The sequence below is a fragment of the Tachyglossus aculeatus genome, chromosome 4, assembly GCF_015852505.1.
Source record: "Tachyglossus aculeatus isolate mTacAcu1 chromosome 4, mTacAcu1.pri, whole genome shotgun sequence".
NCBI lineage: Eukaryota > Metazoa > Chordata > Mammalia > Monotremata > Tachyglossidae > Tachyglossus > Tachyglossus aculeatus.
The window spans coordinates 48,861,968-48,883,878 of record NC_052069.1 but is presented as its reverse complement, the minus strand read 5'-3'; the positions used below and the strand labels follow the sequence as shown (position 1 = coordinate 48,883,878).

The following is a 21,911-nucleotide window of genomic DNA, read 5'->3' as shown; positions in this document are numbered from 1 at the left end:
TGGACATATTGAGTTTTAGATGGCGGGCAGACGTCCAGATGGAGATGTCCTGGAGGCAGGAGGAGACCCGAGGCTGAAGGGAGGGAGAGAGAGCAGGGACAGAGATGTAGATTTGGGTGTCATCAGCGTAGAGATAGTAGTTGAAGCCGTGGGAGTGCATGAGTTCACCAAGGGAGTGAGTGTAGATAGAGAACAGAAGGGGACCAAGAACTGACCCTTGAGAAACCCCTACAGTAAGGGGATGGGAGGGGGAGGAGGAGCCCGCAAAGGAGACTGAGAATGAACCGGAGAGATATGAGGAGAACCAGGAGAGGACGGAGTCTGTGAAGCCAAGGTCGGATAGCGTGTTGAGGAGAAGGGGGTGGTCCACAGTGTCGAAGGCAGTTGAGAGGTTGAGGAGGGTTAGGATAGAGTAGGAGCCGTTGGATTTGGCAAGCAGGAGGTCACTGGTGACCTTTGAGAGGGCAGTTTTGGTGGAATGTAGGGGACGGAAGCCAGATTGGAGGGGGTCGAGGAGAGAGCTGGCGTTGAGGAATTTGAGGCAGCGGGTTTAGATGACTCATTCTAGGAGTTTGGAAAGGAAGGGTAGGAGGGAGATGGGGTGATAACTAGAAGGTGAGGTGGGGTCAAGAGAGGGTTTTTTTAGGATGGGGGAGACGTGGGCGTGTTTGAAGGCAGAGGGGAAGTAACCAGTGGAGAGTGAGCGGTTCAAGATGGAAGTTAAGGAAGGGAGGAGGGAAGGGGCGAGAGATTTCATAAGATGAGAGAGAATGGGGTCAGAATCACAGGTGGCTGGAGTAGCACTAGAGAGGAGGGAGGAGATCTCATCTGAAGATACAGCTGGGAAGGATGGGAGAGTAGCTGAGAGGGTTGAGAGCAGGGGGGTTGGAGAAGGGGGAGGAATGACTTTGGGGAGCTCAGACCTGATGGAGTTAATTTTACTAATGAAGTAGGAGGCCAGATCGTTGGGGGTGAGGGATGGAGGAGGGGGAGGAACAGGGGGCCTGAGAAGGAAGTTAAATGTACGGAAGAGCTGACGGGGATGATGGGCATGGGTGTCAATAAGGGAGGAGAAATAGTTTTGTCTGGTAGAGGAGAGGGCAGAGTTAAAGCAGGAAAAGATAAAGTGACTTGCCCAAGGTCATCCAGCAGACAAGCGGCGGATCTGGAATTAGAACCCAGGTCCTCTGGCTCCCAGGGCTGTGCTCTATCCATTAGGCCACGCTACTTCACCTGTCCACATGTTTTGTTTTGTTGTCTGTCTCCCCCTTCTAGACTGTGAGCCCGTTGTTGGGTAGGGACCGTCTCTATATGTTGCCGACTTATACTTCCCAAGCGCTTAGTACAGTGCTCTGCACACAGTAAGTGCTCAATAAATACGATTGAATGAATGAATGGTCTGTAGCTTGTTCCCCCAATTCTAGAAACAGAAGTAATGCAATTCAATTTATTCTTTAAATCTAGTAAAATGGACAGTTTCTTAATATTTCAGTGATTTTTCTCTTCTTCAGTAAGGTCTCACATGAATACTAAGGTTGAGTTCTTGTAAAGTGCTTATGTGTGCAATCATTACTTTGGATGGAATTCCCGAGTCATTGAGGAAATAGAGGATTAAGTTCTCCTGGTCTCAGATTTTTGGGAATGGATTTTGAAACACAACTGTTTAGGCAAGGATTTATGTTAGAGACTTAAAATATATGTTGGAGGGAATGGGAGGATGGGGCAGGGGGGCATCTTCTCCGTGTCTTCCCTCTCCCCCACTACCCCCCAGCTCCTTCTCTGTCTCCTGCCCCCCATCCCAGTCCTCTTCTCTTGACTTCTTGACTTCTGCTCTGACACCGGGAAAGCTACTTTTAATTGGCCTTGGCCATCACACATTTTCTCACACATCGGCTTCAGGTTGAGTGCATTGCTGTGCACTCACCGTCCTATTCAGGACTCTCTTCTCCCTCCTCCTCCCCAACCCTTGTGCCATTTCCCTTATTACTAAATTAAGAGAAAAGCCTCTTATTTCAGCAGAGATCCTCAACAGAAAAAGACGTCCATGAATATTAAGCACGCACACACAAAAAGAGAAGTAAGGTAAAATTAACTTTTAGGTCTTATTGTTTTTTCCAGATCCTCTGCCTGATTGGCTTAAGGCTCAGTGTGAGCCCTTTCAAGCTTATTTTCATGGCTGTTACACTTGTTAATATTACGAAATGATCCTATGTCACGTGACTAATGGCCTTTTGAACCGTGGAAATGAACTTATGAAACATTAGCAGGGAGAATGAAGTTTTGAACTTGTGACACACAGGTTGTGACTTCCTGCCAAAAAAACAGTTCAATGTTTACCTAAGAAGAGAAGGTTGACTTCGGCGCATTGTTTAATGCCATAAATAAGCCCTTCCTTAAGCTGAGTAATTGTAAAACCATTTTTATTCATTTGTGGGTAGATTATCCAACCAGTAGAGTAACAGACATAATAGAAATAGCGGTGGGACTTTCAACAGGTAAATCAATCACTGGTATTTATTGAGCACTTACTATGTGCAGGATCATGTGTTAAGCTCAGCAGAGGTAGCAGGCACATTCCCTGCCTGCAGTGAGCTGGCAGTCTAGAGATTTCTCCCAAGTCAATTGTTTTATTTTAACACTTGATTCTAGAGTGACTGGCCTATTAAAAGCATCTGTAAAAGCCCCTTTTAAAGCAGCTGATTTTGTTTCATGTTTTCAGGAAAGGCCAGATCCTCTGCAGAGATCAATCAATCAGTGTGGCATTTATTGAACACTTAACTGTGTACAGAGGTGATCTCAGTGTTGATTTGACTGTTGGAATTGGCACTCCTCCTCTTCCCCGCCTGTTTCATCTTTCTGACAGGATATTTTACCCAGGACATTTGGCCAGATGATATGCTACTCTTCAGCTGTAATAATAATAATAATAATAATGATGGCATTTATTAAGCACTTACTATGTGCAAAGTACTGTTCTAAGCGCTGGGGAGGTTACAAGGTGATCAGGTTGTCCCACGGGGCTGGGGGGGGGGGCTCACAATCTTAATCCCCATTTTACAGATGAGGTAACTGTGGCTCAGAGAAGTTAAGTGACTTGCCCAAAGTCACACAGCTGACAACTGATTTGAACCTCTGACTTCAAAGCCCATGCTCTTTTCCACTGAGCCACTCTGCTTCTATAAAGCTGAGAGGTGAGAGGCCCAGATATGTTGCCAACTTGTACTTCCCAAGTGCTTAGTACAGTGCTTTGCACACAGTAAACGCTCAATAAATACTATTGATTGATTTATCATCATCTCTGGGCAGGGACTGCATCTGTTCTGTTGTTATATTGGACTCTCCTAAGTGTTTAGGACAGCACCCTGCACACAGTAAGTGCTCAGTACATACGATTGACTTTCTGACCTTCCTTGGAGGGCACCATAGCAACCAGAACTTAAGCCCAGTGGTTAGACCCAGAGCTAGAAAGACTTTACCCTCGGTTGCAATTTCTCCTGGATGGTCCCCAAAGTCAGGAATCTGGCCCCACGCTGGCACTGAGGGCCGGCCGATGGAGCATTTGGGAGGCTGGAGGATAAGTCCTCCTGCCCACTGCATTGTGGAGCAACTTTTTTTTTAATGGTATTTGTTAAGTACTCAGTATTTGCCAAGCATCGTACTAAGCGCTGTGGTAGACACAAGCGTATCAGGTTGGACACGGTCTTAAATCTCCATTTTACATATGAGGTAACTGAGGCACAGAGAAGTGAAGCGGTTGGCCCAAGATCATACGGCAGACAAGTGGCGGAGTGGGATTAGAACCCAGGCCCACACTCTACCCCCTAGGCTGCGCTGCTTCTCTGACCTCCTGCTTTTCCCACTCCAGCCCATCAGCAGCTTTTATTTTACTCCTCCTATGCTCGCTACTCTCACTTTTTCCTTCAATCAATCAATCAATCGTATTTATTGAGCGCTTACTGTGCGCAGAGCACTGTGCTAAGCGCTTGGGAAGTACAACCGTTCCCAACCCGTTCCCTCACTTCAATATGAACACATCTCCCCGAGACTGAAAAATCAATTTATATGATTAAATTACCATCACCTCATAATGGCTGCCTGCAGGTGAGTTCCCAGGACCTATTTCTTTGGCGAAGCCACATCTAACCCAATGAGGAATCCCAAATATGTTTAAAATAACTACTGAATTCTGTCTGAATGGTGTTCCTTGGACAGAAACACAAAATAGAAAAATTTAAAGCCAATTCGGATTTTAATTCATATATCTCCTCCAAGAGGCCTTCCCTGTTGAAGCCCTTATTTCCTTTTCTCCCACTCCTTTCTGTTTCACCCTTGAACTTGGATTTGCTCCCTTTATTCTCCCTGCCCCAGCCACACAGTACTTATTTATTCAATCACATTTATTGAGTGCTTACTGTGTGTCTCTATATGTTGCCAATTTGTACTTCCCAAGCGTTTAATACAGTGCTCTGCACATAGTAAGCGCTCAATAAATACGACTGATGATGATGATGCAGAGCACTGTACTAAGCGCTTATAATAATAATAATAACAATGACATTTATTAAGTGCTTACTATATGCAAAGCACTGTTCTAAACAGTGGGGAGGTTACAGAGTGATCAAGTTGTCCCATGGGGGGCTCACAGTCTTAATCCCCATTTTACAGAGGAGGTAACTGAGGCCCAGAGAAGGTAGGTGACTTGCCCAAAGTCACACAGCTGACAATAGGCGGAGGCGGCATTTGAACCCGTGACCTCTGACTCCAAAGCCCGGGCTCTTTCCACTGAGCCAGGCTGCTTCTTATGGACATCTCTGTAATTTCTATATATGCTAATGTTTGTCTCCCCCTCTGTAATCAATCAATCAATTAATCAATCGTATTTATTGAGCGCTTACTGTGTGCAGAGCACTGTACTAAGCACTTGGGAAGTACAAGTTGGCAACATTTAGAGACAGTCCCTACCCAACAGTGGGCTCACAGTCTAGAAGGGGGAGACAGAGAACAAAACCAAACATATTAACAAAATAAAATAAATAAAATAGATATGTACAAGTAAAATAAATAAATAGAGTAATAACTATGTACAAACATATATACATATATACAGGTGCTGTGGGGAAGGGAAGGAGGTGTGGGCAGGGAACATATCTCCCAACTCTGTTGTACTCTCCCAAGCGCTTAGTACAGTATTCTGTACACAGTAAGTGCCCAGTAAATACGAATGATCAATCTGGGGCCAGCATTTGAAAACCCACAGAGCATACTCCAAGTCAGTTTGTTATTTTCGCTTTCAATATTACAGATTCATTCATTAATTCATTCAATCGTATTTATTGAGCGCTTACTGTGTGCAGAGCACTGGACTAAGCGCTTGGGAAGTACAAGTTGGCAACATATAGAGACGGCCCCTACCCAACAACGGGCTCACAGTCTAGAAGGGGGAGACAGGCAACAAAACAAAACACGTGGACGGGTGTCAAGTCATCAGAATAAATAGAAGTAAAGCTAGATGCACATCATTAGCAAAATAAATAGAATAGTAAATATGGACAAGTCTATTAAAGCTTAAATCCCTTTCTGTTGATTCTGCTTAACACGTATCAACCCAGCAGCCACCTTTACCCACTTATACATAGCCGCTTATATATGGTTGAACAATTATTTTTTTTTATGGCATTTATTAAGCGCTTACTATGTGCAAAGCACTTCTAAGCGCTGGGAAGGCCGCAAGGCGATCAGGCTGCCCCGCAGGGGGCTCACAGTCATCATCATCATCATCAATCGTATTTATTGAGCGCTTACTATGTGCAGAGCACTGTACTAAGCGCTTGGGAAGTACAAATTGGCAACATATAGAGACAGTCCCTACCCAACAGTGGGCTCACAGTCTAAAAGGGGGAGAGTCTTAATCCCCACTGTACAGATGAGGGAACTGAAGCACAGAGAAGCCAAGTGACTTGCCCAAAGTCACACAGCTGACAAGTGCAGGTGTTTAATGAACGATCGGAAACAAGCCATCTGTTTTCTCAGAAAGAAAACCTCCAGTAAAAAGCTCACCAGTGCATTGAAGTAATTTAAGGCATAGGTTGTCGTTCACTTGCAGGTCTTTGTTCAACCAGTAATTTTATTTAGTTGGCTGGTTTTAACATGAGATGGGATTTTAAGAACCGCCCGTTTCAGAATTAACGTGAGGTTGAGCAGGCAGCTTCTCCAAACCCCGGACAAGAGTCCGCAACATATCGTCGTGAATTGATGTTAGTTTTTGTCTAGCCTGAAGGCAGACACTTGCCCCTTGGTCAGCTAGAAATGTTTTTGGAAAGAAAAGTTGAAAACCTTCATCTGTGCCAGTTGGAGCCCCGGGTCCTTTCTCTCTTTTTCCACCCCGCTGAGAAATATAATGATAATTGTGGTATTTGTTAAGCACTTAATTATAATAATTATGATGGCATTTATTAAGCACTTGCTATGTACAAAGCACTGTTCTAAGCGCTGGGGAGGTTACAAGGAGATCAGGTTGTCCCACGGCGGGCTCACAGTCTTAATCCCCATTTTGCAGATGAGGGAACTGCGGCACAGAGAAGCCAAGTGACTTGCCCAAAGTCACACAGCTGACAATTGGCGGAGCTGGGATTCGAACCCATGACCCCGACTCCAAAGCCCGTACTCTTTCCACTGAGCCGTGCTGCTTCTCTACGTGCCAGGCGTTGCACTAAGCGGTGAGGTGGATATAAGCAAATCGGTATGGACACAGTCCCTGTCCCACATGGGGCTTCCCAGTTTTAATCCCCATTTTAAATAAGGCACAGAGAAGTTGAGTGGCTTGCCCATGGTCACACAGCAGACAAGTGGCAGAGATGGGATTAGAACTCAGGTCCTTCTAACTCATAGGCCTGTGCTCTATCCAATAGCCAACGTAAGTGTTGTTAATTATTTATGAAGTGTAGTGACAGATGCCTGGGTGGGTTTTTTTGGTGTTCTTAAGCCCTGAGCACATTTTTTTCCATTTAGCCCAATTTTTCTAGGCAGATTTATACTCTCTGAGAACACTGTATTTGGTTTATTGCACTGATAAATCACAGCAGTAAATTATAATCTCTCCAGCATTCCAGAAAAACTAGTAATTAGTATGATTGTAAATTGGCACATACACTTCATCCAAAGAGAATCCTTTTTACCTGATTGCTTTTTAAGGCTTATTTCATTGCTCACTTTACAGTGGGTACAATAATAATGATGGCATTTATTAAGTGCTTACTATGTGCAAAGCACTGTTCTAAGTGCTGGGGAGGTTACAAGGCAATGAGGTTGTCCCACAGGCGGCTCACGGTCTTCATCCCCATTTTACAGATGAGGTAACAATGTCTTAATGGGCTTGGGGAACATCAGCCTTTTCAGCTCTTTTATTAAAGGTCGGGTGAACTTAACTTTCACATGCATTTTATTTTTTGTTGCGGTGGGGTTTGTGAATTCAGGAAAGTATTTGCATGAAGAAACATAAGGTTATTGAAAGGATGTGATGTAAATTAATGATAATATAATAATAATAATGCCATTCATTCATTGTCGTATTTATTGAGTGCTTACTGTGTGCAGAGCACTGTACTAAGCACTTGGGAACTACAAGTCAGCAACATATAGAGATGGTCCCTACCCAACAACGGGCTCACAGTCTAGAAGGGGGAGACAGACAACAAAAAAAATGTGACAGGTGTCAATAATAATAATAATAATAGTGGCATTTATTAAGCACTTCTATGTGCAAAGCACTGTTCGGGTTACAAGGTGATCAGGTTGTCTCACGGGGGGCTCACAGTCTTAATCCCCATTTTACAGATGAGGGAACTGAGGACCAGAGAAGTTGTGACATAATAATAATAATAATAATAATAATAATAATAATAATAATAATAATAATAGCATTTATTAAGTGCTTACTATGTGCAAAGCACTGTTCAAAGCACTGGGGAGGTTACAAAATGATTAGATTGTCCCACGGGGGGCTCACAGTCTTAATCCCCATTTTACAGATGAGGTAACTGAGGCCCAGAGAAGTGAAGTGACTTGCCCAAAGTCACACAGCTGACAATTGCCGGAGCTGGGATTTGAACCCATGACCTCGGACTCCAAAGCCCGTGCTCTTTCCCCTGAGCCACGCTGCTTCTCTTCTCTGATACAAACCCAAGCAACTTCTCTTCCCAATTTAATTAATTCACTGACTTTACTGACCAGCTACTGTATGAGGACTACTGTACTGAACGCTTGGGGGAGAGTAAAATAATCCTGTGGGTCCCACCTTCACAGCATCGCTAAAATCCACTCCCTCTTCTCCATCCAAACTGCTGCCACATTAATAGGATCACTCATCCTTTCCCACTGGATTATTGCTACGGCCTCCTTGCTGACCTCCCAGCCTCCTGTCTCTCCCCACTCCAGTCCATACTTCACTCTGCTGCCCAGATGATTTTTCTACACCTGATCGCATGTCACCTTGCTCCTCAAAAAAATTCCAGTGGTTGTCCATCAATCAATCAATCAATCGTATTTATTGAGCGCTTACTGTGTGCAGAGCACTGTACTAAGGGCTTGGGAAGTACAAGTCGGCAACACATAGAGACGGTCCCTACCCAACAGCGGGCTCACAGTCTAGAAGGGGGAGACAGAGAACAAAACCAAACATACTAACAAAATAAAATAAATAGAATAGATAGGTACATGTAAGATAAATAGAGTAATAAATATGTACAAACATATATATATATATATACAGGTGCTGTGGGGAAGGGAAGGAGGAAAGATGGGGGAGATGGAGAAGGGGACGAGGGGGAGAGGAAGGAAGGGGGTCAGTGTGGGAAGGCCTCCTGGAGGAGGTGAGCTCTCAGTAGGGCCTTGAAGGGAGGAAGAGAGTTAGCTTGGCGGATGGGCAGAGGGAGGGCATTCCAGGCCCGGGGGAGGACGTGGGCCGGGGGTCGATGGCGGGACAGGCGAGAACGAGGCCCGGTGAGGAGATTAGCGGCACGGTGAGGAGACCATCCACCTCCGCATCAAAACAAAAACTCCTCACCATTGGCTTTAAAGCAGCCCACCACCTTGCCCCCTCCTACCTCACCTCGCTATTCTCCTTCTACAATCCAGCCCACCACTTGGCTCCTCTAATGCCAACTTTCTCACTGTGCCTCCATCTCACTTATCTCACCCACATCCTAGCCCACGTCCTGCCTCTGGCCTAGAATGCCCTCCATCCTAAAATCCGACAGACATTTACTATCCCCCCCCCTTTAAAAACCTTATTGAAGATGCATCTCCTCCAAGAGGTCTTCCCTGACTAAGCCCTCCTTTCCTCTTCTCCCACTCCCTTCTGTGTCACCCTGACTTGCTCCCTTGGTTCTTCCCCCTCCCAGCCCCACAGCACTTATGTACATATCTGTAATTTATTTATTTGTACTGATGTCTGCCCCCCTCCCCAGACTGTAAGCTCATTGTGGACAGGGAATGTCACTGTTTATTGCTGCACTCTCTCAATCGCTTAGTACAGTGCTCTGCACACAGTAAGCACTCAGGGAATACATTTAAATGAATGAATAAAATAGAAGTCACGACCCCTACCCTCATGGAACTATAAGTCTAATGGGGTGACAGATAAATAATGTACTTGTAGGTCAGAGGAGAGAAGCAGAGTCAGAATAGGTGGGCTCTAATCCTGGCTCTGCCACTTGTCTGCTTTGACCTTGGCCATGTCACTTAACTTTTCCGTGCCTCAGTTACCTCATCTATAAAATGGGGATTAAGACTGTGAGCCCCACGTGGGACCCCCTGACAACCTGGTAATTACCCCAATGCTTAGAACGGTGCTTGGCACATAGTAAGCGCTTTACAAATACCATAATTATTAGGCTTAAACTGGAGAGTACATAAGTTGGTACGTCTTGAAGTTCTATGTGTAAATGCCTAAATACTGAGATGGCTTAAAAATGGTGAGGTGGTAACTGGGGAAAAGAATAATGCCTCTCTTTCCCCGCCTCTGGACTATAAGCTCATTGTGGGCAGGGAATGTGTCTGTTTATTGTTCATTCATTCTTGTATTGTGAAGCAGCGTGGCTCAGGGGAAAGAGCCCGGGCTTTGGAGCCAGAGGTCATGGGTTCAAATCCCAGCTCTGCCAACTGTCAGCTGTGTGACTTTGGGTAAATCACTTAACTTCTCTGTGCCTCAGTTCCCTCATCTGTAAAATGGGGATTATGACTGTGAGCCCCCCCGTGGGACAACCTGATCACCTTGTAACCTCCCCAGCGCTTAGAACAGTGCTTTGCACGTAATATTATAATAATATGATGGCATTTATTAAGCACTTACTATGTGCAAGTGCTAAGCACATAGCAAGCACTTAATAAATGTTCCTTCCTCTCCCCCTCCTCCCCCTCCCCATCCCCTGCCTTAACTCTTTCCCCTCCCCACAGCACCTGTATATATGTATATATGTTTGTACATATTTATTACTCTATTTTACTTGTACATATTCTATTTATTTTATTTTGTTAATATGTTTTGTTTTGTTGTCTGTCTCCCCCTTCTAGACTGTGAGCCCACTGTTGGGTAGGGACCATCTTTATATGTTGCCAGCTTGTACTTCCCAAGCGCTTAGTACAGTGCTCTGCACGCAGTAAGCTCTCAATAAATATGATTGAATGAATGAATGAATTGTGCTCTCCCAAGTGCTTAGTACAGTGCTCTGCACACAGTAAGTGCTCACTAAATACGATTGAGTGAATGAATGAATGAGTAATGAACTGGGGGAAAGCCTCCTGGAGGAGGTGGTATTTCAGACAGACTTTAGAGATGGAGAGGGAGCTGTGGTCTGGCTAATTTAAAGAGGTGGCAGGGGTTTCAGATGAAGAAAAAAAATATTTACTATAGGGCAGTGTTTCTGATGCCTTGGTGCTAATTTGGCTAGTTCCAAAATGGATATTTTTCCCTGGGTACTGTATCCTATAACTGTAGCCTATAACAAGTGTTATTATTGTTCTTATTATGGTATTTGTTAAGCGCTTACTATGTGCCAAGCACTGTTCTAAGCATTGGGGTAGATACAGGGTAATCAAGTTGTCCCACATGGGGCTCACAGTTTTAATTCCCATTTTACAGATGAGGTAACTGAGGCAGAGAGAGGTTAAGTGCCCAAGGTCACACGGCAGACAAGTGGTGGAGGTGGGATTAGAACCCTTGGAAACCATGGAAACTGCCCTCTCTCTCTCTAAGGTCACCATTGATTTCCTTCTTGCCAGATCCGATGGTCTCTACTCCATCCTAATCCTCTTCGACGACTTAGCTGCCTTCGACAGTGTGGGCCACCCCCTTCCCCTGGAAACATTCCCCAACCTTGGCTTTTCCGACACGGTCCTCTCTTGGTTCTCCTCCTCTGTCTCTCTGAGCACTCATTTTCAGTCTCTTTCGCTGGCTCCTCTGCCTCCCGCCCTTTAGATTGGCATTCTCTGACGGCTCAGTTCTGTGTCCCCTTCTATTTTTTACCTACACCCACTCCCTTGGAGAACTCATTCGCTCCCATGGCTTCAACTACCATCCCTACGTGGACGATTCCCAAATCTACATCTCCAGTCCTGATCCCGCCCTTTCTCAGGAAGTCTCATATTTCTTCCTGCCTTCGGGACATCTCTACTTGGGTGTTTCGCCGATACCTCAAACGTAACATGGCCGAAACAGAACTCCTCATATTCCCACCCAGATCCCGTCTTCCTCCTGGTTTTCCCGTCACCATAGACAGGACCACCATCTTCCGTCTCACAAGCCCGAAACATTGGCGGTTTATTTGATTCATCTCTCTCATCCAACCTACCTATTCAGTGTCAGCAAGTCCTACTGATTCAACCTTCATAACATTGCTGAAATCTGCCCTTTATTCTCCATTCATTCATTCATTCAATCGTATTTATTGAGCACTTACTGTGTACAGAGCACTGTACTAAGCACTTGGGAAGTACAAGTTGGCAACATATAGAGACGGTCCCTATTCATTCATTTAATCGTATTTATTGAGCACTTACTGTGCAGAGCACTGTACTAAGCTCTTGGGAAGTACAAGTTGGCAACATATAGAGACGGTCCCTATTCATTCATTCAGTCGTATTTATTGAGCACTTACTGTGTACAGAGCACTGTACTAAGCACTTGGGAAGTACAAGTTGGCAACATATAGAGACGGTCCCTATTCATTCATTCAACCGTATTTATTGAGCACTTACTGTGTACAGAGCACTGTACTAAGCACTTGGGAAGTACAAGTTGGCAACATATAGAGATGGTCCCTATTCATTCATTTAATCGTATTTAGTGAGCACTTACTGTGTACAGAGCACTGTACTAAGTGATTGGGAAGTACAAGTTGGCAACATATAGAGACGGTCCCTACCCAACAACAGGCTCACAGTCTAGAAGGGGGAGACAGACAACAAAACAAAACATGTGGACAGGTGTCAAGTCGTCAGAACAAATAGAATTAAAGCTAAGTGCACATCATTAACAAAATAAATACAATAGTAAATATGTACAAGTCAAATAAATAGAGTAATAAATCTGTACAAACATACATACAAGTGCTGTGGGGTGGGGAGTGAGTAGGTGAGCTTGGTGAGTTCTACCAACTCTGTGTTTCATCAGTCCATATTTATTGAGCGCTTGCTATGTGCAGAGCACTGTACTAAGCACTTGGGAGAGTACAATACAACAGAATTTGCAGGCACGTTCCCTGCCCATGACAAGCTGACAGGCTATCGGGGGAGCCGGACATTAATATGAATGCATAAGTAATTTATAATATAGTTTAAAGGTGGCTAGGTTGGCCAGTGTGTTGGGGTTGCATGGCCTAATGGCTAGAGCACAGGCCTGGGAATCAGGTCATGGGTTCTAATCCCGGCTCCGCCACTTATCTGCTGCGTGACCTTGGGCAAGTCACTTAACTTCTCTGTGCCTCGGTTCCCTCAGCTGTAAAATAGGGATGAAGACTGTGAGCCCTATGTGGGACAGGGACTGTGTCCAACCCGATTATCTTGTACCTACCTCAGCGTTTAGAACAGTGCCTGACACATAGTAAGTGCTTATTATATTATGTCCAAAGGTCACCGATCAAGGTGTGAAGACAGAGCAGAAGGGAGAGGAAGCTGGGGAAAGGAGGGCTCAACTGGGGAAGGCCCCTTAGAGAAGACGTGACCTTAATAACGCAATAATAATGTATTGTACTCTCCCAAGTGCTTAGTACAGTGCTGTACACACAAGTAAATAACTTTGATTGTGAACTTGGATAAGGCCCTCAGTTTCTGAGTCTCATCCGGAAAATAAAGATGCATTTGCTGTTCTCCCTCCTATTTAGACTCTGACTCCCATATGGAACAGGGTCTTTTTTCGGACCTGATTATCTTCTATCTAACCCAGCACTTAATAGAGTGTTTGTTGCATAGTAAGCGCTTAACAAATGCCACAATTATTAATGTTATTACAATTAGGCAGTAAATGAGGAATTTTAGGTCCTAGATTCAGCTTCTGGTTGGTACAATTCATTCATTCAATTGTATTTATTGAGCGCTTACTGTGTGCAGAGCACTGTACTAAGCGCTTGGGAAGTACAACTTGGCAATGTGTAGAGACGGTCCCTACCCAACAACGGGCTCACAGTCTACAATCCCATCTTGTGTTTTGTAAAACAGAACAATCTTTTTCAAAGTCATCGCGAGAAATAATTAATAAAGGGCAACATTGTTAGACCGAGAGAACTAGATTCTACCTAATAACCTGAATTCAAATGTTGCTAAATTGGCCGTGGCCATAAAACTTGGAGACTTCAACCATTAAAGTACTTATTAACTGTTTAAGTGTAATAATAAATACAATGAAATGAGAAGTGAGCTTTTATTCTCTACTCAGAACAGCAGTTTTGAAGCCAAAGCATATTTAATAGGTTTCAAAGTGGTAATTCAGATTTTAATTTGTGAAACCATGTGTCAGTAAATCCATCATGTAATGGCTAAATTAACTGAGGGTTTGTTTTTTCCTGTAAAAACATATCTTTCAGAAAGTCAACAAGATTGCCTGCATCGCGTGGTTCACGAGCGTTTGGGAGAGTTGCTTCGCGTCTTGAAGGCGATAATAAACAAACATCAGACTCTCAACTCAGTTGCTATTCTTAGTGCTGCCGGAGTGGTTATCGCAAAAGTGAAAGGTAAGTGGAACATGGGATTTAGGAAGCCTGCGACCGTCTTTATTAAATGATTTAAGTTCTCTGAGTATGCTAAGTACCAAATCTCTCCTCGTACCCAAAGGTATTGCAGACTCTTGGACCGTAGTAAGTGATCTTTTCAAAGGAAAATTGTTCCGAGCACAGTCAACCTTGTGAACCTCCGTTTGTTTGATTTCCATTATAGTGGAATCCCCATAGCTTAATCATAGTGCTTGATACATGGTAAGTGTTTAACAATTTATCATTATCATCATCATAAAGTTAGCTATTGATTGGTTAGGTCCCTCAGGAAAATCTTTTAGTATGAAAGGACATTGTTGCTTATGTAGGGGAATTCGGAATTGTTTAATTCAAATGCATTAAGCAAGAAGAAATGTAAAAATAATTCCAGGGTCATGCTGTGGTTGGATGCTTGATTTCCTTTTTTTTGCAATAGAACAGAATGAATGCTTACAAGCATTCAGGTAAAAGAGTGATTTCCATTTAGCATACTTGACGCGTGAAAAGCTAATTGGGAAATGACCAAAGACATTTACATTTCTTGAGTTTCTAATGGTATAGATTGCTGGGCAAAAGAGCTTTCATCGATGCTTTTAGCTCACTTCTCATGATCATTGAATTATTAATATTTTTCTTAAATTAAAATTAATGTTAAATGGGAAACTATTTTTTAGGATGCTTTAAGATGTATCTATCGGCTTTCAATGCAGTGATATATTTTTGGGAAATGCATCCACTTCAGGACCAGTACCAAAATTGTCAACAAAATTATTTTTCTGAAATATATAGTCATCCTTTATATTCCCAAGCACTTAGAACAGTGCCCTGCACCCAGTAAGTGCTCAGTGAATACCATTGAATGATTAATCAATTATTTAAAGAATATAGCAATGATGGTGAATTTTTTATGGTATTTTTTAAGCACTTACTATCTATGTGCCCCCTTCTCAAAATTCACCTGTTAGTTTGTGTGATTGAAAATGCTGATATAATAATAATTATGATACATAAGTGTTTACTGTGTGCTAAGCACTGTTCTAAGCACTGGGGTAAATATAAATTAATCAGTTTGGACACAGTCCCTATCCCACATAGGGCTCACAGTCTTAATCACAGAGAAGCAGCTTGGCTCAGTGGAAAGAGCCCGGGCTTGGGAGTCAGAGGTCACGGGTTCTGATACCGGCTCCGTCACTTGTCTGCTGTGTGACTTTGGGCAAGCCACTTAGCTTCTCTGTGCCTCAGTTACCTCATCTGAAAGTGGGGATTAAGACTGAGCCCCCTGTGGGACAATCTGAATTACCTTGTATCCCCCCAGCGCTTAGAACAGTGCTTGGCACATAGCGTTTAACAAATACCGTCATTATTATTATTATTATTTTATGATGAGGTAAGCGAGGCCCAGAGAAGTGGAGTGACTTGCCCAAGGTCACCCAACAGACAAGTGGTGGAGCCCCCTCCTTCCTCTCCCCCTCGTCCCCCTCTCCATCCCCACCATCTTATCTCCTTCCCTTCCCCTCAGCACCTGTATATATATATATATATATATATATATGTTTGTACATATTTATTACTCTGTTTTTTCATTTTACTTGTACATATCTATTCTATTTATTTTATTTTGTTAATATGTTCGGTTTTGTTCTCTGTCTCCCCCTTCTAGACTGGGAGCCCACTGTTGGGTAGGGACTGTCTCTATATGTTGCCAACTTGTACTTCCCAAGCGCTTAGTACAGTGCTCTGCACACAGTAAGCACTCAATAAATACGGTTGATTGATTGATTGATTAGAACCCAGGTCCGTCCGGCTCCCAAGCCCGGGCTCTAGCTACTAGGCCATGCTGCTTCCCGCAGTCCTAACTGCATTTTCTTTTTTGCGTTGGCAAGTTTTCTTATTCTTTCCTGCTTCTTATTCCGTATGAATCTTTGGCTCAAGAAGAGCTGCTCCTTTCTTGATTGCAGTATGCCATGTTGGCCTCTCCTCAGCTACTGACTTCCAGTTTTTAGCTGGAATATAGCATTGCCCCAAGCAGCACAGAGTAGCGGGAAAAGCACAGGAAGTGAGAGGACCTGAGTTATAATCACAGCCCTACCACTTATCTGGGTGTGACCTTGGGCAAGTCCCTCAACTTATCTGTGCCTGTTTTCTCATCTTTAAAATAGGGGTGCAATCTCTAGCCTCCCTCCCACTGAGACCGTGAGCCCTATGTGGGGCAGGGACTGAGTCCGATCACCTTGTTGTAATAATAATAATTCAATATTCAATAATTCAAATAATTCAATATTCGATAATTCAGTAATAATAATAATTCAAATTTATGGTATTCCTTAATTCAGTCATATTTATTGAGTGCTTACTGTGTGCAGAGCAGTCTACTGAGCTCTTGGAAAATACAATTCAGCAATAAAGAGAGACAATCCCTGCCCACACCAGGCTTACAGTCTAGAAGAATAATTATGGTATTTGTTAAGCACTTACTATGTGCCAAGCACTGTTCTAAGTGCTGGGGTAGTCATTCGTTCAATCATATTTATTGAGCACTTACTGTGTGCAGAGCAGTTTACTGAGCTCTTGGAAAGTACAATTCAGCAATAAAGAGAGACAATGCCTGCCCACACCAGGCTTACAGTCTAGAAGAATAATTGTGGTATTTGTTAAGCACTTACTATGTGCCAAGCACTGTTCTAAGTGCTGGGGTAGTCATTCTTTCAATCATATTTATTGAACACTTACTGTGTGCAGAGCAGTTTACTGAGCTCTTGGAAAGTACCATTCAGCAATAAAGAGAGACAATCCCTGCCCACACCAGGCTTACAGTCTAGAAGAATAATTATGGTATTTGTTAAGCACTTACTATGTGCCAAGCACTGTTCTAAGTGCTGGGGTATTCATTCATTCAGTCGTATTTATTGAGCGCTTACTGTGTGCAGAGCAGCGCTTGGGAAGTACAAGTTGGCAACATTAACAACGTTGGGGTAGATACAAGGTAATCAGGTTGTCCCACATGGGGCTCACAATCCAAATCCTCATTTTACAGATGAGGTAACTGAAGCACAGAGAAGTTAAGTCGCTTGCCCAAGTCACTCAGCAGACAAGTGGCGGAGCCAGGATTAGGTTCGTTAAGTGCTTACTATGTACCATTCATTCATTCAGGCGTATTTATTGAGCGCTTACTGTGTGCAGAGCACTGTACTAAGCGCTTGGGAAGTACAAGTTGGTAACATATAGAGACGGTCCCTACCCAAAAGCGGGCTCACAGTCTAGAAGGGCGAAACAGACGACAAAACAACACATATTAACAAAATAAAATAAATAGAATAGTAAATATGTACAACTAAAATAGAGTAATAAATCTGTACAAACATATATACATGCACTTTACTAAGCGCTGGGGTGGATACAAGCAAATCAGATTGGACACAGTCCTTTTCCCACATGGGGCTCACAGTCTCAATCCTCATTTTGCACCTGAGAGAACCGAGTCACAGAGAAGCAAAGTGACTTGCCCAAGGTCACACAGCTGACAAGTGGCAGAGCCAGGATAGAACCCACAGCCTCCTGATCCCCAGGCCTGGGCTCTATCTATCATCCTCATCAATCGTATTTATTGAGCGCTCACTGTGTGCAGAGCACTGTACTAAGCGCTTGGGAAGTACAAATTGGCAACTTATAGAGACAGTCCCTACCCAACAGTGGGCTCACAGTCTAAACACCATGAATGTGTCTACCAACTCTTATTATACTCTCCCAAACACGTAGTAAGCACTCAGTAAATGATTGCTTGATTAGCTTGTATAATAATAATAATAATGGCATTTATTAAGCGCTTACTATGTGCAAAGCACTGTTCTAAGCACTGGGGAGGTTACAAGGTGATCAGGTTGTCCCCCGGGGGGCTCACAGTCATCCCCATTTTACAGATGAGGGAACTGAGGCCCAGAGAAGTTAAGTGACAAAGTCACACAGCTGACAGTTGGCGGAGCTGGGATTCGAACCCATGAACTCTGACTCCAAAGCCCGGGCTCTTTCTACTGAGCCACACTGTGTATCTGCCCTAGCACTTAGGAGTAAGCGCTTCATTCATTCAATCGTATTTATTGAGAGCTTACTGTGTGCAGAGCACTGTACTACGCACTTAGCAAATACCACAGTTGTCATTAACTACCCTTAAAAACAGCTGCAAGTACCACCCTCGGGAATCACCTGAAGAACAAGAATCGCTTTCCGTTATCCTCACTCGTAGATTTTTATCAGTCAGTGACATTTATTGAGTGCTTACCTAGGGGCAGAGCACTGTTCTGTGCTTGAAAGAGAATAGTACAGTCATTCAGTAGACAGTTCCCTGCCCACAAAGAGCTTACAGTCTACAGAGAGGGAGACAGACATTAATATGAATAATTTACAATATATAACTTAAAGATATGTACATATATGCTCTGGGATTTAAGGGGGGATGAATAGCAAATGCCCAAGTGCATAGATGATGCAGAAGGGAGAGTGAGACGGGGGGGAATAAGGCTTAATCAGGAAGGCCTCCCGGAGGAGATGTAACTTTAATAGTGCTTTGAAAGTGGGGAAAATCGTCTGACGTATAAGATGGGGAAGTCAATCCGTCACTCGTATTTATTGAGCACTTACCGTGTGCAGTTTATCTGTGGGGAGAATTGGAAGAGTTAATTTATGGTCACTTTATTATTTCACAGCAATTAAAATCCTGTGACAACTTGAAGTTGTCTTCTCCTTTAGAAAGGCACAGAGTCAGCCACATGCTGTTTGTTCCTTCCTTCATTCAATCATCAATCAATCAATCAATCAATCAATTATATCGTATCGTAGAAAAGCAGCGTGGCTTAGTGACAAGAGCCCGGGCTTAGAAATCAGAGGACGTGGGTTTTAATCCCACCTCCGCCACTCGTCTGCTGTGTGACCTTGGGCAAGCCACTTCTCTGTGCCTCAGTTACCTCATCTGTAAAATGGGGATTGAGACTGTGAGCCCCAAGTGGGACAATCTGATTACCTTGTATCTACACCAGTGCTTAGAACAGTGCTTGGCACATAGTAAGTGCTTAACAAATGCCATCATTATTATTATTATTTATTGGGCAATTACTTTGTGCAGAGCACTGTACTAAGCGGTTGGAAAGTACAATTTGGCAACAAACAGACAATCCCTACCCAACGGGCTCACAGTCTGGAAGGGGCGCTCTTGTTCTTGGTGCTCTAAATAATAATAATAATTTGGTATTTGTTAAGCACTTACTATGTGCAAAGCACTTCTCTAAACTTAGGCTTTAAAAACCACTTAGGCGCAGAGGGTCGTTGGTTATTCCTTGTAACGTCAAAGAAGTGTGGACAGTGATTTTAGGAAGTCTCCCGGAGTGTGGCCCAGTGGATGGATCACGAGCCTGGGAGTAAGAAGGACTTGGGTTCTAAATCCGACTCTGCCACTTGTCTGCTGCGTGACCTTGGGCAAGTCACTTCACTCCTAGATCATGAGCTCATTGTGGTTAGAGACTGTCACTCTTTTTTGTTGATGCTGATGATGGTGTTTATTAAGTGCTTACTATGTGCAAAGCACTGTTCTAATAATAATAATGGCATTTATTAAGCACTTACTATGTACAAAGCACTGTACTAAGCGCTGGAGAGGTTACAAGGTGATCAGGTTGTCACACAGGAGGTGCTCACAGTCTTAATCCCCATTTTACAGATGAGGTAACTGAGGCACAGAGAAATGAAGTGACTTGCCCAAAGTCACAGAGCTGACAATTGGCGGAGCCGGGATTTGAACCCATGACCTCTAACTCCAAAGCCCGTGCTCTTTCAACTGAGCCCCGCTGCTTTTGTTGTATTGTACTTTTCCCAAGCCGTTACAGTACAGTGTTCCGCACACTGTAAATTCGTAATAAATACGGTTGATTGATTCACTATGCCTCACTTACCTCGTCTGTAAAATGGGGATAAAGACCCTAAGCTTGTTGTGGGCAGGGAATATGTCTGTTTATTGTTGTACTGTACTCTCCCAAGCGCTTAGTACAGTGCTTAGCACACAATGGGCACTCAGTAAATACAATTAAATGAATACTGAGATGTGGATTGTGTCTAACTTCATTGTTTTGTGCCTACCGCAGTGCTTTGCACATAGTAAGCGCTTAACAAATACCAGTAAAACAAACACTGTAGCCAGGCAATTCATTTGGTAATGGTTGATCAGGAAGAACTGAGCTTCTGCTTTAGTTATTTTTTTTTTCTCCTTCTAGACTGTGAGCCCGCTGTTGGGTAGGGACTGTCTCTATGTGTTGCCGACTTGTACTTCCCAAGTGCTTAGTACAGTGCTCTGCACACAGTAAGCGCTCAATAAATACGATTGATTGATTGATTTCAAGGCTGAGCGTTTGCCACCGAACGCTTCCCAAATCTCTACTGCAAATTGCTTGTCCATTGCCCTGTGCTGAAGTTATTCATTTCAGACTCCAAGAAGGAGCCCAACCAGATAATAATCTTTTCAATAGTACAGAAAACTACAATTGCACATTCTGACTTTTTTTAAAATAGCGTAGTATCCGTATTGGCTTTCAAGAGTGACTGTTTACAAGTCCCAAATCTGTACTGCAAATTGCTGGTACATTGCTCTGTGCTGAAGTTATTCATTTCAGACTCCAAGAAGGAGCCCAACCAGATAATAGTCTTTTCAATAGTACAGAAAACTACAATTGCACATTCTGACTTTTTTTAAAATAGCGTAGTATCCGTATTGGCTTTCAAGAGTGACTGTTTACAAGTCCCAAATCTGTACTGCAAATTGCTGGTCCATTGCTCTGTGCTGAAGTTATTCATTTCAGACTCCAAGAAGGAGCCCAACCAGATAATAATCTTTTCAATAGTACAGAAAACTACAATTGCACATTCTGACTTTTTTTAAAATAGCGTAGTATCCGTATTGGCTTTCAAGAGCGACTGTTTACAAGTGCCATCAAATTTCATTTTGATAGGGAAATTTATGGCTATACATAGTACAGTTTCCATGCTTGGAAAGTTCATTGTTGTCAGTGGCTATTGTGTACAGTCAGGATGTCCTGGGGAAAGAGTGTGCATGCTTAGAGTGGATGTTATGAACATCCACATTCCAGAAACAGACATGAAGAAAATGGTCTCTTCCCAGCTGCTTTGTAGATACGTTTTATCCGGGAGGTAAAGAAGTATCTATTTTTTTCCATGGCTACCCTAACTTTTTTGTCATTACTGCCATGTTTTTTTGTTTTTTTACCTCCCTGGGATGAAGTTCAAAAGAGAAAGAATTTTCTGGTTGGTTTTTAACATTTTAAAGCCCTGATCCAGCCCAGGAAAAGTCTTCCTGCGACAGACAGGAAGGCTGTTTCAGTGCAGACCCGTTTTCATTTGGGGCAGTATTTATTTAAAAAATAATCTCCATTTGCTGAAGATTTTTGACTAATGGCTTCCCAAGATCCTATATGGTAAGTGAATCCAATTAGCAGTGATCTGTGTGTTTTCAGACTTTTAACAGACTTTTAAAATCCCTCTGCCTCGGATTAATCAGCACTCCTCTGAGTCACATGTTTGTAGCCGGTAGTGGGAGAAAATGAAAATTGGCATGTTTACCATTCTGAAATGGTTCAAAGGGTTTCTGCCACTGATAAATCCACTTGTAATTGC

At 43.3% G+C, this 21,911-nt stretch overlaps 1 protein-coding gene across 1 annotated transcript in view; it reads left to right on the top strand.

The window, feature by feature from the left end:
- The window catches only part of ARHGAP29 (Rho GTPase activating protein 29), a 123,921-nt gene that overhangs the window by 59,252 nt on the left and 42,758 nt on the right, over positions 1–21,911 (top strand). The window contains exon 2 of the mRNA XM_038745037.1: positions 14,076–14,222. Within this exon, the coding sequence (XP_038600965.1) occupies positions 14,076–14,222 (147 nt within the window). The remainder of the gene's footprint in view (positions 1–14,075; positions 14,223–21,911) is intronic.